This window comes from Xylona heveae, assembly GCF_001619985.1.
Source record: "Xylona heveae TC161 unplaced genomic scaffold L228scaffold_9, whole genome shotgun sequence".
Taxonomy (NCBI): domain Eukaryota; kingdom Fungi; phylum Ascomycota; class Xylonomycetes; order Xylonales; family Xylonaceae; genus Xylona; species Xylona heveae.
In genome coordinates, this window is record NW_017264201.1 from 667,412 (window position 1) to 682,599 (window position 15,188).

Consider the following 15,188-nt stretch of genomic DNA (forward strand, 5'->3'; position numbering starts at 1 on the left):
GTTGTTATTATCGTCCTTTTCATCGCTTAATCGTTTTATCGTTTTATTGTTTTCTCAGCATCATTAGTATCTCTATCCTTTGTAATTGAAACATGCAACTTCTCGAGAAGTGACACTGCGACAGCCTCAATCCACGAGCTCTTCCTCATTGCCGCGCGGTGACTATGCCCACTGCCATTCGCTCATAGCCACATAGGAGTATGATGTGAATCATCTATCAATCACAATCCCAGTAATTTGCTGGATTCACGAGAGTTATAGTAAATTAAGACTGAAGCGTTTCATTGTTCAGCTTGTTCTGTCAGGATTCAATGGTATTTACTCTTGCTATTTACCATTACATTTACCATTACATTTACCATTACCATCACCATTTACCGGTACTCTTTACCAGTATCCTTTACCATTACATTTACCAATAGCATTACTATTAGCATTGCCATTACTAGTTACTCTTTACGGTCTTGACTCTTACCATTTACCCTGTACTAGATACTGGATACTGGATACCTTGAATACCGTCATTTGATATTCATTAATCGTTATCATTTACCTGGAATATGGTATACCGTTATTCGTCAATGGTTAATGTCTGATAATGGCCGGTTTGACGGTGAAGAAATTGCAATCACTGCAGCCTGCAGCCCGCAACACATAGCTTCACCGTCCACAGGACCATAGGAGCACAGGCATGGCCCGCCAGTGAAGATAAAATCATCGAGTGATGCGTTGAGCAGGAGTAGAAATATAAATATCCACTTCTCACCCCTCCATCGATGATTCGAGTCCTTTTGACATTTTACCACTCGGAGTCTCGGACGGCGGACGGTATTATAGTCCTTTTAAATCGAGTATGTATTTCTTCTGAGTCTAAGATTCTAATATATATTCTCTCTTTCCCTTTCCCTTTCTCTCTCTCCCTCGCCCTTCCCCTCTTTCCGTCTCTTTCATCCAACAAATAAAAATAAAAATAAAAACGCAAAACGAAAAAAGAAAAAAGAAAAAAGAAAAACAACGTATGGATTCTTGGATTCTTGAAAATTGGAAATATATTACAATTCACAGATCCGCAGCATATCCAGAACTCAGAGCAATGGAACTGACCGTGGAGCCGTGGATTCGTGGATGTATCGACTATCCAACTAACTTAACGAAGAGTCGCGGACTCGCTGCTCGCACTGCTGGATTTGTCAACTCGCCGCCCCGTCGCTTTATCGCATCTACGCCTGGAAGGCTGGGAAATAAGCTCCCCGAACCGCGGATAGTCGGGAACTCGGGGAACAAGACTAAGCTCCAAGCTCCTTGAAACCGGAGTTTTCGATTGTCAGACGGTCAGACGGTCAGACCAGACCGTACCGCTCAAACACAGGCCCTAAACGAATATTGGCAGGTGGCGGGCCTCGACGAGTCCACGAAGTCGAGAGGAAAACAGAAGCAGAGAATCCGAGTTCCGAACATGCTTGAGTCACAAGATGAGGTACCAATTGCTTGACTCCTTGAGTGACGACCTCGACGAGTCTTTCAGGAATCAGGAGAGCAGCAAGAATTGAGTCAAGATGCAAACAACGATTTTTTTTCGTGGGTTTTCAATATAGGAGAGCTATCTCGCAGCTCGCTCGCAGTTGATATTTTTGGATCAAGGCAATCCAACTGCCAGCAGATCATTCATTGATATCCAGAGTATTTGATACTCAACTGTTATGCAAAGAAGTGTGATTGGCCCCAGAACACTGCGGGATGAAATTTGGGAAGTCGATCTTGGATCACTGAACATGTTACATGTTACATTCAAAATGAAGCATTGAAGCATTGAAACCTATACGTTCCTTGAAATACTGGGACAAACAAGCTCGACTCCTCGAGATTTCGATATTTGTGGATACAGAGCGACGAACGCCGTCGCAAGCGCGGAAAACCGCTACAAAGGGGAAAAATCAGAACTTCGGCAGCTGGGCTGGTTTCTCAAGTCAAATGCTGGTTTTTCAACAATCATCTAATATTGATGTCAACCATCTTGATATTAGTTTGATATTGGTTTCGATGATAGGGAGGTGTAAAGTCAATACACACAATCGCTTACAAGGACGAGTTGTTGGATCTTAGGAGGACAGGCTAGACTGGACGCCCAGAAGCAACGGAGCAACTATACAAGGAATCAAGAGACTGGTTGCAAAACGGCAAGACGGCGTGGCGCAGCTACATTGCTTTCGTTCCTGTCGAGAAACAGAAAGGAGAATTATACTGACTATATCATAACATATACTGATGGCAAACAGTGGTTCATTATGGAGTTTTGACTCAATATCTTCAAGATTCACCGGTGTAACAATGACATCCCGTGTGCCACTGCAGTATGGTGACCTAGAAATAACAAAGAACTTTTGAAAGTGGTTTGGAAGAGACAAAGAACATTTGGAATGTTTCGTTTGGAAGATGTGGCAATGGAAAAACATATATTGACTCGTGGAGGCTCGCGAGAAATGTATGCTGACTGGATAAGTACATGTTAGGGTACTGTTAGAGAACAAAACCCGCTGGAAGATGAGAAAGACGATCTGGCAAGTTACACTATCAACAAGCTGTTGTACTATTTCAATACTCTCAACACAACACAGACCCGTTCTATTTCGTCTCAATTCCCGATATGTCGGTTCGTCATGCTGTCCTCGACTTCCCGCTCATGGAAAAGAAAGGAATACCTCGCCAACCCTCCAAGGAAGAATTAAAGGTTCTTTTACGCCTTTTTCCAAATCACTGGCCTCAATGTTAGCTCTTATGTGCTCTAGGCTCGACTGACGAATTATTGTTTCATCAACTCACTGGATAAAGAGCTACAATATAATTTCAACTCAAGCCAACGCCCATTTACCGCCGTTGCAGCATTCACTCATTTGCCGTTAGCCTTGCTGTTTATAGTAATATCCATATCAACCATTTTCGGCAAATACGCTGAAAGATCCACTTCGTTGCGGCAACGCACTCGCGGCCCATCATGCATTGAAACGAATGCTCCACCGTCTCAGCTAGGGCTTGCTCTCCTGCATGTCTGGACTTTTGTCCTCACAGATCAGTCAGCTTACTCACAAACTGGAGCCACGAATGTCAGAATGATGTAACACCTTTATAATCCTCTACTACTATCCAACCTAGGCTTTGGAGTTGTCCTTCAGTCTATTTATTCAATTTTAACGCAGCCTTTTACTAGTATTACAACTACAGTCTGTTTCGGCTTCGACTATATGGCGAGTATTCTTTGTATTGCGGAACAATGGAGACCCATCAAGATCGCCTGTCGACCGAAGTCTTGAAGCTGTATTCGCTCTAGCATACACTTTTCCTTCCCTGAATTCACACAACTGTTTTCATTTCAGATCAGAGCCAGTCTTACGCAATTTGCAGCAATGGCTGTCTGAACAAAGGGTTATTGAAAGTTGGGTCCTTTCGTCTAGGTCATGTTATTGTTTGACAACAAGTGTCATGGGTCCGTGGCATTCCTGAAATGTACAAGCACATGGAAGAAGACTTCCGTCTGGCCGTTATTGCAGGCCTTATGGAGTCTGACGGATGCTACGTGAAGTCGCACAATACCTATCGGTTTATTCAAATGACCGAAGGCCACAAAAGATCGGAGAAGATCTAAGAGAGACGGCATTGGCTACAGGAATATCTGTATCAGGAATTGACGAGGTAACTCGCCCACCCGTCGGAAATTACAACACAACAAGGACGGGCCCAATAGGAGGTACATTTGCTACTCAAACAAGACACCTGCTTATCCCGCGAAAGAAGATGCGACTGCCGTCTTTTACAGTCAGATATTAGGTTATATCTTTCAGACCTATATTTGACAAAATGCACACTAAGACCTTCTTATAGTAGTGTGCTCCAGACTGCACGACTTGCGGAATGCGGATTGTGGCAATTGACAGTAGACAATTGGCATTTTGCAAGAGAATCAAGACTGTCATTTGGATCCTGTCCATTTATACTGTACCGATTATGTCAGTGAGCACAATAGCGCTCCTCGGACTGAAGATCTCTCAACATCTCGTTGATCGAGATGAAATCAAGCGGCCAAGTCGGCTAACAACACATCTAATATCAAGATAGCCGGCGAAGAAGAAGATTCAGGTGATGATGAAATGAGTGATGAGGATGGTGAAACCAATGTTGCTTTGCAGGATTGCAATGATTGTAATACTAATATTGATGATCTAATATCATTTACAACTCCTACTCATTTTCAGCCTACTTTTTTGTCTTAACCACCATCCATATCTATTCTAAAGCCCACAAGATCAGCCAGAAGCTCTCAACCTTTGCAACAAAGGAAACCTTCAAACCTTCCATGTCGTTTATAAATTTCAAAGGTGAGTTCATTCCTACATGTCTCATTACCTTCCTCACCTCACCCTTCTCTTACTTTTCTCTCATGATAGTTTTACCTTGCTCTTAGTTCACTCTTATCTTACTCTTACTCTACTCTTACTTTCTACTAACATGCATTTAACAATAGAGCAACCCTGCTTTCTAAATTTCTACCACCTACATTAGTACCAAACATAGTTCTAGTAAGTTAAACCTAGCTGTATATGTAAGAGTCTACCACTAATCACTGAGGAATCACTACAAAGATCACTACAATTGTGCTGCACTACCCTACCGTCATTTTCTCACACCAGAATTTTAATTTGTCTTGTAAGGAAACATTCCCTAGATTTACTAGCAACATTTTGTACTAATACTTTACTTCAAAGATTACTCCAACAAAATGACGCTACTGCCAGACGCATACCACCCATGAAATCCTGCGCCGAAAAAGCCGAACTACGATTCCGCCAAAATCACAGACACTGGGTCCGGCTCAGGGATTCGGCAGTCCAAGATGGGTGGCCATTCAATGTCCCTGAGCTGGTAAAGGAGCCAATAACTCAGGGCAAAACTAGTGGTAAGCCTTACAAGGTAACTACAATGGTAACTACGACTGACTTGACTGAATGCAAACCAGCGGAGGCATTGCGTGAAATCCAGTTTTATCAAGAAAGCAGCGGCCTCTTTCTCCCCAACTTGGCTTTCTCCCGTTTGGTGCGAGAAATCGCCATGAGCTACAACACAGAGCTGTGATTTCGACAGGTTGCAATGCTTGCATTGCAGGAGGCGACAGAGGCGTATCTTGCAGCATTTTTCGATAGTTCGTGCAACTTGAGCATTATTTTGAGGTGATGCATTCATCAGATGCCAATCTTCTATAACATGGATCTCTGCTTTCTGCGGATTGTGGTCGCGTTGTCGTTCAGACTGATGGTCAGAATCAGATCAAGTAACTGGTCGAGACATTGCTATTGTCATTCCCCTTGTCTGCTTGCCTGCTTGCTTGGAAATAAGGAGTTTGGCTACACAAGTTGGCAAGAATGCCCACTGCTCGAGCTGATGGATCGACAGGTTTAAAAATTTGATTCTAAAAATTTGATTCTACAACTGAGGCTTTTAAACTGTCAATGGCATGTACAGAGCATGGGTTCTTTGATTCATCAAATTGATGATTTATCGAATTATCGAATCGTCGAATCCATATATCGCCTTTCAAAATCCTTTGTAATGACGCTTTGCGATTTTCAGACTGAGGAGATCATCAAAAGGCAATGTGCAGTCCATCTCGGCTCTCTGCCTATTTGAAACAATTATATATTGATTGACATGTATGCGGCGAGACCATTTGACGTCCCGCCGCTGGGACTACTTGCAAACTCTCAGGAATCCAGACAGAATGTCACAAAAGGGCGAATTATGAGTTAGAACATGTGTCAAGATCCAAGATTCAAGAATCGGAGTTAAATCCGCAAGAATTGAAGACAACTTTGATGAATCATGAGCTGGAAGTACATGGACAGAGAAAAAATGTGATGGAGCCACATCTAGGGTGTCCGTTGGTCTTGTCGGGGTTGGTCTTTAAGGTAAAGACCAAGGTATTGCCAGGCTGCAGGTCACAGCTTGCTTGTTCCCAAAGAGGCTGCGCTGAGACCCTTACCACCCTTGCAGAGACAAATTTGACAAAAGCTGAAAAGCAAGGCCGCAAGAGTTCTGGAACTTCTGGCCGAAATTGCCAATGAAGCTTGAAAAGAATGCTTTTCAGTGCTCCCAGGTTTAGGTCTTTTTAGAATCATGGTGCTGCGGTGCACCGTGCTTCGGACTTGTCTGTTTCGTTTTTTGAACAGGCTGCAAGCTTAATTTTCAAAAGACTGTACAGAAATCCAAAACGTTCGGGACCTTGCGTATAATTTCCGAAACGGTGAGGGGACAGCTTCTGGAGTGAGAAAGGCGGCGAAACAGTTAAGCCTTCACAGAAAGGGTTCGACCGTTCGACGGAGACGAGTCGCAAGACGAGCACCAATTTCTTGGGAGACTCTTTGGTCTCCCGATAAGAGAAAACACCACTAGGGTGTCCGTTGGGGCCGGTGGAAATCGGTGGTCTTTGGTCTTTTACACACTCAACCCGGACCAGGTGTGCAAATTTGAGAGGAGGATCAGACCAGGAACATGCCTCCACCGGTCTGTGATCACCACCAACATTGCCCACTTATATAGGATATACATCAACAATCAGTCAGCAAAGTTATGCTCATAATGCAGGTTATTTGCCCAAAATATACACATATATACCAGATTTATGCATAGATGGGTTTAGTTAAAAAAACCGCCCACGCCCGGTCTGGAGGTTGGTTTTACCTTATAGACCAACCCAGACCAAAGAACACCTTGGTGTGGAGCATTTCGGGCACAAGAGCGACCCAGACCAGACCAACGGACGCCCTAGAAAAGACTCAAAAAGGGAGATCGTCTGGTATATTTTGATTTGGGCTGCTGTGGGTTTAAATGACGGTATAGTTGGACATGAAAATGGAGGACGGAGGATGGATGATGTGGCTTGCACAGACAAAATAATGAGGAAATTGAGAAACGAAGAAACGGGGAGAGGAGAATATGCAAAAGAGAAAAAGAGAAAAGAGATGGAAATGGCATTATTCGTTCAAGTCTATACTACATGACCAGAAATGCGTTATACGTCAATTGTAAAATTTGATATCTGTGAGTAGTACGCGCTGATGCCGAGGTCGAGCAGGAAAGTATCGTCAAACACGCGTCTAGTTTGAATTGAGCTGTTAGTACGCATTACAGTCAATTGGCTATTCAGTATCAAGGAATTCCAAGACGTAGAAATGGGTATGAGTGTACACGGGGGACAATATAATCACCGGCACATCTGAATTGACGACGAAGATTTACTCACCCATCGTATCCTCCGACAACGAAGAGCCTTGAATCGTACAGGACAGCAGCATGATACCCCCTCGGACTGGGCGCCGCACCATATACTTTTCTCTTATCCCACTGCATAGTCACGAGATTAAGTAGCAGCAAGTCGTTTGAATACTCGACACCGTCATGGCCACCAAAGACGAACAAATAACTCCCCACAACGGTCGCGGTATGACTCAGTCGCGGAAAAGACACTTCGATATTGACGCTTTTCCAAACCAGCGTCTCGACATCAAATATCCACACGTCGCGGAAGCAGTCTACACCATCTGAGCCGCCGTAGACAATGAGTTTCGAGCCGACCATATTCGCCGTATGGTATCCTCTGGCCGTGGGACGCGAAGGGGAGGCCGAAGAAGCAGAAACATTCTTCGTCGTAGTCAGTCCGTCCTTGCCCTTGGCCGTAGTGGTGGTAGTAGTGGCACGGGATGAAGACCCAGCACTGATGAGTTTCCACGTTGCGCGATTGAGATCCGTAAGGTCCAATCTCCACACATCATTCAAGGCGCGCACGCCATCTCCGCCGCCAAACACGTATAATCCGCCCTTGTACACGCAGGCGGTATGCGCGCGGCGTTTCGATGGCTGGGGCCCGTTGATTTTGGGTTTCTTGTATCGCAGATTGACCGTATCGAGGACATATACGTCGTTGAAATATGAAGGCCCGTCGCCACCGCCAAAAATGACAATCTTCTTGCCTACGGTGTTCATTGTCATTGCGCGCAGCGGAAGCGGGATCGTGCCCTGGCAGGGTGGCGTGGTCCAGTACATGCAGTCTGCGTCAAGAACGGCGAGCTCGTTGAAACACGCTTTGGAGTCGCATCCGCCAAATACGTAGATATTGCTGCCCACGGTGCACATTGCATGCGCGCGTACAGGCAGGCGGTCGTGACCCAGGCTACGGGCGCGCGACCAGTACATGGCCCCGGGCGGCGCGGGCTCAACTTTTGGCCCTTTTTCGGCGTCGTATAGAGCAGGAAGTTGTGTGGGTGGATGTCGTTTAGCCCGCGGCTGGTAGGCAGGCTCGGGCGGAGGCGCGGGCGGGTCGGGTTTGAAGTTGAACGCCGAAGTAGATTTTGGAACCTTGAACCAGGACATTGACGCCTCAATATCGCTCTTCTTCACCTTCTTCTTCACCTTCTTCTTCTTCTTCGTCTTTTTCGAGGACGATTTTTGATTCGAGGCTGTTTTTGTCGTGGCAGTTGGGTTGGGTGAGGTTGATCTCGTCGGTCCATCGGGGTTTAATACAGAAGTTTCGGGAATAGGAGACAACCCGAGGTCGGAGGAAGATTTGTTGCTAACGTTGGGCTTGAGTGTCGACATGTTTTCGAGGGACGGCGTTGACAGGTTTCTACTCTGGGATGCTTGTGATGATGGTTCCTGTGCGCGACGGGGCTCTGCAATGGTGTTTCCGACGTTGGAATTAGAAGAGTTGTCCTCCTCATTGTTAGACGTAAGCGCCGTCTGAGACATGTTTGGAGTTGTCTTCGATCGTAGAGGAATAGATTCAGGAGTTTCCGTTAGTGTTAGAGATGAGACATTACTAGGCTTTTGTGGAACCTTTTTTCTTTCCAATTCGTCATCATCTCGCATGAGTGTCTCAGGGGGCACGATTCTTCGTGTCAGCGGTTGCTGCGGCGCGGCAAATTGGTCGAGATAAGATACATCAGGCATTGTCTTCTCTTTCAAGTGAGCCGGTACCGCCTCTTCAGCTTCGCTCTCGCTCTCATCGCTGCTTTCGGAAGGTGAGTCGCTGATTTCTTCAGGTTTCCTTGCCGAGGGCTGAGTGGTCGGAAGTAAAGGAGATGACCGCGGTTCAGGAATCTTGTTTCCAGTTGACGGGTCCTTTTGCACTCGCTTCAAAGGCAGTACGAGCTTTGCCCGTCGAGCCACTTTTCCAATAACAGATCCTTTCGTGGCGCCTTTCTTTGCCCTCTGTTCTCTTTCTTCCGAAGAGCTGCCTTCAGATTCTTCCTGCGGGCTTGCAGTGAGAACCTCTCTCCTTGGACTGGGTCTTCGTTCCAGCGTGGGCCTATTCCTAAACGCTGCCTTGCCCATCGTACCATGACCGATAGGATCTGTGGGCGGCGACAGTATGGGCGAGCCCAGGGGGTATGCAGGAGCAGTAGGGAAACCGCGTTCATTCCCACCCTCTCTATCGGTGCCGCCTGCGGTGCGGGGTCTGGAGAACAAACTGGCAGCATCACGAGGCTGCGGAGATGCGCGGCCTGTAATGAAGCTAGATTTGCCATCTGCAGGATCTGTTGGCTTTGATGTCATGTTCGCTGACGCTGCAGCCACTCGACTTGAAGACGCGGCTGACGACGGCGCAAGTGAAGACTGACTTGATCCTGCCGTGAGATTTTGCCGACTTCCAGCGCTTTGAAATTTCCAATTCGATGGCTCCATTTCTGTTTCTCTGCGTCATAGATTGTAACCTGGAGAATTGACTCCCTCAAAAAGGGCAGATGCGTGCCAGGTAGCATACAAGCCACGAGACGCTTGATATCCGACAGTGCCTCAACGGCGGAGCTAAATCTGGAGAAAGAGCAAAATGAAGCAAATAAACAAGAACAAGTACAGTCTAACAGCACTGAAATATAGTACGTGAACAGGGTATCGTCTAAAAACGCGCAATATAGCAACCCTGGGAGGAAGCTAAACGCCAAAGCAGAACGAAGCGCAAATGAAAAATCGATACAGAAGATTCAAGCATGAGATACAAATTCAGCGATATGCTCCGCAAAAGCTTAGACGACTATGACTGGAGAGAAAAGAGGTGAACTAAATATCTCAATGTCGGCGAGAGAACGCGCGTATCATGCAAGTAAGGAGCGTGTGCTGTTGCAATGTGACAACAAATTGCTCAACAGATCAGGCAACACATGAAGGAGCGACTGAAAACTCGACAGATATCGACTTTCAATTTAACATTAAAAGCGCGCGAAATGAAATCGAGGGACTGCGGAGGGAGATAAACACAGGACGTGCAGTGATCGTGGTGGGGCCCCAGCACAACCTCAGCTGGTCGTTACATATCCAGATCATCGCTATCTGTGGCTGAACTGGTGGTGTGGCGCAGCAGGGACCGCGATCTGGATCTGATTCGATCTGATAATGATCCGATGCCCCACCATTATCCTTTAGCTATCACCGCCAGGGCCGCCCTAGAGACCCCTCAATCCAATATTTCATGGCCATCGTAATTGGAAAATGAATTGATGCGAGTATAAGGGAATATAGATGGTAATTCTGCAAGATGGCAACTTCAACTTCACCATATGAGTGGAGACCAGTGGAGTATATGAAACAAGGCTCCAAGGCCAAGTTCGCACTACTGATACTCAATCAGCCCATTACTGATATTCCGGTATTTGAACGTTTATGGGAAAACGGTATGCTTCTCCTTCACATTTATTGAAATGTCCTCTATCCATTTGCCTCTCTAGTGTTTATCCTGTTCTTGACTTCTTTTTACAATGGAAGAGCTAGTTGTTACTACATCACCCGTACATCGCGTGACTTCTTTTGGTTCTCCTTCTGCAAGTTCAATTGCGTACATTATTCCCATATGTCTGTGTTCTTGCGCATTCGTTATCTCTCGTCATTATACGATCCATCTGGTCATCGCAATTGCGATTTGTTCGTTGCATCATTCTTCCGCTTCTTTACGTTCTCTTGTCTCGCAATGTTACAATACCCATGTCATTGTCAATGCATCTGCTCCCATGCCAGCGACTCCATACTAACCAACAACAGCTGCTGTAAAGATATGCGCCGATGGCGGGGCTAATCGTCTCCACGATCTTTTACTTGACCGCGGGTTATCATTTGTACGTTCCCGTCTTGCTCATCCAAAGCGCTACAGTCCGACAGCCTCGCATTCACAAGCTCCAATAACCTACAAATACCTCTCATCAAATTACGCGCTTCATATCTAACCAGTCCAGACCCCCAACATAATCCATGGCGACTTGGACTCCCTCCGCTCCGAAGTCGAGCAATACTACCAAGACAAACCTCAGCCTCCTATCCCATCCTTCGCTAGCTCTTCCCCATCTACATCGACTGTTCCAACTGTCGAAATAAGCAAAGACCCAGACCAGTACTCATCGGACTTTACAAAATGTCTGAAGCGCTTGGCCCGTTTTCCCGAGCCCATGGATGTCATTGCTCTCGGCGGCCTTGGTGGCCGCGTCGACCAGGGGTTCTCACAGGTGCACCATTTATATATGGCTAGTTTAAACAATCTGCCTGGCGATGGCGCCGAGGTTGAAGGGGCGAGTCTCAGCAACCCTCGAAAAGAGAATCAGCCAATCACAGGCCGCGACAAACGATACTACCACGACGCCAAATCACTCATGCGTGGGCGTGATCTCTATCTGTATTCCGAGCAGAGTATCTCGTTCGTGCTGCATCCAGGGCAAAACAAAATCTATACGCCTATGAGCGAGGGCTATCTGACCGAGAACGTGGGCATTATTCCAGTCGGGAAGCCTGCAAAGATCACAATTGAAGGGTTTGAGTGGGACGTGCAGGACTGGCCGACAGAATTTGGCGGGCAGGTTAGCACGAGTAATCATATACGAAGCGACGTGTTGATGGTGGAGACGAATGAGAGGGTTCTTTTTACGCTGGAAAGGACCGAAGGCTGGTCGTGAGGACAGGGGAAATATATTACGAATGTTTTGAGTTTGGAATCTTTCTAGATGGTCGGTAAGCGCGGGCAGCGATGCCTTCTTGAAGCTATACGGCTTTGGAGATGAGTATATCAAGATATCCTTAAAGAGCAGTTGATAGAGACGAATATTTTTGACGTGTTTGGCAAGGTATATGTGTTATTCATCGTGGAGTCCTCTATTTGCGCGTGACTGGGCTTAATTACAAAAACATTACTTTCGAGAGATACGAGAGACCCAGCGTCCTCGAAAAGAGTCATATGTCCAAAACTATACGCTGAAATACAAAAAGGCATGGCATTATCGCTTCTTGCCCTTCGTCTTGTCGACGATCTCGACCCACTGTCTGCTTATGCCCCGCTTCTCTAGCGCCTTGATAACAGCATCCTTTTGTGGACCTTGCACCATAATCTCCATGACTGGATGCTTGGGGCTACTTCCAACTAATTGTCCGACGCTGGTTGAACCGGCGCAAGCTGTGCGTAATTCATCCGCAAGAGGGTTGGGTTTGATATAGAACGCTTCGACGCCAGATACTTTTGTGACCGTCTTGTTTCCTGAGCGAGTCTCTAGCACAATTTGCACCTTGGGCGCAGCTCCAGACTTTGGCTTGACCTGGTCCATGCTCTCGTTTCCGCGTAAGATGGCCCAGTAATTTGCGCAGCCTTGGAGAACGCGCTCGACAAGGGCGTCTCTTGGTACAGCTCCTTTCGCAAGGACCTCACGATCCATTGGTGACTGGCCATCAAAAACGGCATTTGCCAAGATGGGGTTTAAGTTGACCAGCCGCTTATTGGTCGATGCAATGAGGTTTTCGGACTCAATATATGCTGTAACAATGATGCGGATTTCGCTAGCCACATAGGCGGCTTTGACACTGAGAAAGTGTGAGCATTTGGGTTTGAGAAAAGGAGAATGTTCAAATACCTGGATCCAGAAGCTTCGAAGAGAGGAGCGAACTTGTCCTTTGGCTTGTAGAGATTGACCTTGGTCAGCTTCTGTCCAATCGAATCATCTCGTCCAGGGTCACTGGAGGCAGCAGTTCGAGCTGCTGCGCCTGCACGATCCGCTCCAGCAGAGGGAGCCTCCTTTTTCGGAAGCCGGTAAGGAACAAAGTTGAGTAATGCTTGATCATCAAAGTCGACGTCCATGATGACAATTTCTCCTCCGCTGCGGTCCTTTGATTTGACCAAAAGCTCCTTGTCAAGAGTTTTGATAAACTTTTTGACATTCTTCCAGCTTGTCTTTTTGATTTGTAAAGATGATGCCTGCGCTGGTGTATATGCGGGTAGGTATGGCAGCACAAGATTGGCTATGACAAATGACTGGGTCAGCGGGAAGACAAGCCCATGGTGTGGCGGCTCTTTGTTGGTTGTTTTATGATGGTATAAGCCGTACAAGAACGCTTTCCGGAAGGCATCATCGATTTCTGCAAAAAAGTTAGTTCCCTGAGAAATATTTCGCGATGGTAAATCGAACAACAAATTACCTCTTGTGGTCAGCTCCTTGTCCTCAACTTCGACCTCGTCAAAAGGCTTCTCATCCTGCATAGCGGATTCTTCCTCTCCTGCCGGGCCTCGTTCCTCTGCCGACTCCTGCTCTCCCCCCAAAGATACACCTTGACCGTGTGTCCCCGCTCCTTCCTCCTCGTCACTTATAGAGAGCTCTCCCAATTCTTCCTCGAGGTCTGAATCATCCGCACCTGTTACCGCCCAGCCGTCAAGAGAGTTTGGCGCCGCTCGTCCAGCCTTCCCGTCCGGGTTCCAAGCCCAAATTTCATCCCCTTCCCATTGTACCGGATGTACAGCTTTGCCTTTTTCTCCTCGTGCTTTCTGCAAGCTGCTGACATCGATTTCGCACACTCCGACAGCTAACGGAACAGTGGGATTTTCATGACTTGCGATTGCGACCACAGCTCCTTTTGTGGCATTTGTTGGAAAAGGGGGACCTCTTGTCAGACCAGGTGTCATGAGATCCGCACCGCCTTGAAGTTTTTCTAGTACGAAACTCGGTGTATGTAGAAGAGGGACAATATTAGGGTTCCGCCATAACGTGTACACTGCAGAAATCGATTGAATCAGTAGGTGCCAAATGGAAGCTCTCATGGAGAACTCTTACCGGTCGGATACATCCGATCTTCTACTTTAATCCAAAGTATCCTATTGTCCTCGCCATCATGTGTGCCAGCATAGACTGTTCCAGAGACCTGCTTCAGGTTGGGCCCCGCAGTGGTAGTGAATCTTGCGGACATTGTATTGTCCGGGAGGAGAGCATTTCGAAGGGTAGATACGGTGGGTGCAGGCGTCGATTGCTCTGACTCAGGCTTATCCTGGCTTGCTGGAATCTCCAATTTGAAGTCTGCAATGATTTGGTCCGCAACTCGGCGGCGCTCAGACGAGCGCAGCGGGGAGAATGGTTTAATCTTGGAAGGTTAGCGCGGCGCAAGACGAAGAGGTATGCAGTAAATTTGCGCACATTGGGCTTTTTCTTGAACATGATAGAAGCTAAGCAGACAAAATATTCTCAAAAAAGAAATAGGAGATGGAATTCTGTGAAGTCGGCTTCTACTACAACTGTTTTCCTTTTTCGTAGCAGTGGTAGTGCGTCTGTGCGGCACTTTCCGCGTCGTGGGGTTTTATGACGATAGAGCTCGTGGTGGCATGGAAAAGGCAATTTATACACAACGTCCGAAGCACCTCACTCGTCCTTCATGAACGACTACGTGATCTGATCATGGACTGGAAACCGTGATGCTCCGTGTACATCTTCCAAAAACAGGATTCAATCTCAAATATCGAAGAGTCAATTGCCCTTTTCGACTTGCTCGAAATAGGCATGTTACTCGATTCTCTTCAGCTGAGTAAATAGTTGGGACTCCTTTTCCCTGAAGAGGACACTTTCTTACACATGAGTCAGCTTCAGACTATGGCATATTACCTTTTTCCGGAGACAAAAATTGTACTTGAGCTACCCGAGCAAGGAAAATGCATCAAGGATAAGCAGGCAGAACCAACTTTGACTCATCGACCCCCGATATTCGTCACGTGATATCCAGACAACCGTCAAGACTGGATGTTATAGATAACGAATGATAACTCAATCTTAACAAATATCATGGTCTTACAGAATGAAATTCCTCAGCTGTTTTACGCATGATCATTTCGATGCTCAACGTGGATGCAGGACTGAAGA

General features: G+C 46.6%; 4 protein-coding genes across 4 annotated transcripts; 2 read left to right on the plus strand and 2 right to left on the minus strand.

Moving 5' to 3' along the window:
• Positions 1 to 4,828: 4,828 nt before the first annotated feature.
• On the plus strand, positions 4,829 to 5,485 carry L228DRAFT_178166 (hypothetical protein; the record flags this gene model as incomplete). The annotated part of the gene is made up of 2 exons (XM_018329536.1): positions 4,829 to 4,948; positions 5,009 to 5,485. Coding segments are annotated over 2 exons (236 nt in total), but the record flags the coding sequence as incomplete, so codon positions are not given.
• A 1,370-nt stretch (positions 5,486 to 6,855) lies between these two features.
• On the minus strand, positions 6,856 to 8,415 carry L228DRAFT_232366 (galactose oxidase; the record flags this gene model as incomplete). Its single annotated transcript, XM_018330596.1, has 3 exons — positions 6,856 to 7,142; positions 7,289 to 7,640; positions 7,743 to 8,415. 3 exons carry the CDS (start codon positions 8,413 to 8,415, stop codon positions 7,058 to 7,060), a joined length of 1,110 nt encoding a protein of 369 aa, XP_018186290.1. The 3' UTR covers positions 6,856 to 7,057.
• Positions 8,416 to 10,576: 2,161 nt separating this feature from the next.
• Positions 10,577 to 11,978, plus strand: L228DRAFT_270029 (Thiamin pyrophosphokinase; the record flags this gene model as incomplete). Its single annotated transcript, XM_018335354.1, has 3 exons — positions 10,577 to 10,712; positions 11,077 to 11,150; positions 11,268 to 11,978. The coding sequence occupies 3 exons, from the start codon at positions 10,577 to 10,579 to the stop codon at positions 11,976 to 11,978; spliced, it is 921 nt and encodes a 306-aa protein (XP_018186291.1).
• Positions 11,979 to 12,134: 156 nt separating this feature from the next.
• L228DRAFT_262646 (RNA binding protein-like protein Ligatin/Tma64) lies at positions 12,135 to 14,656 on the minus strand. The gene is made up of 5 exons (XM_018334434.1): positions 14,472 to 14,656; positions 14,115 to 14,418; positions 13,486 to 14,055; positions 12,924 to 13,425; positions 12,135 to 12,873 (listed from the first exon to the last, which is right to left on the minus strand). Exons 1-5 carry the CDS (start codon positions 14,490 to 14,492, stop codon positions 12,297 to 12,299), a joined length of 1,974 nt encoding a protein of 657 aa, XP_018186292.1. The 5' UTR covers positions 14,493 to 14,656; the 3' UTR covers positions 12,135 to 12,296.
• Positions 14,657 to 15,188: the final 532 nt, after the last annotated feature.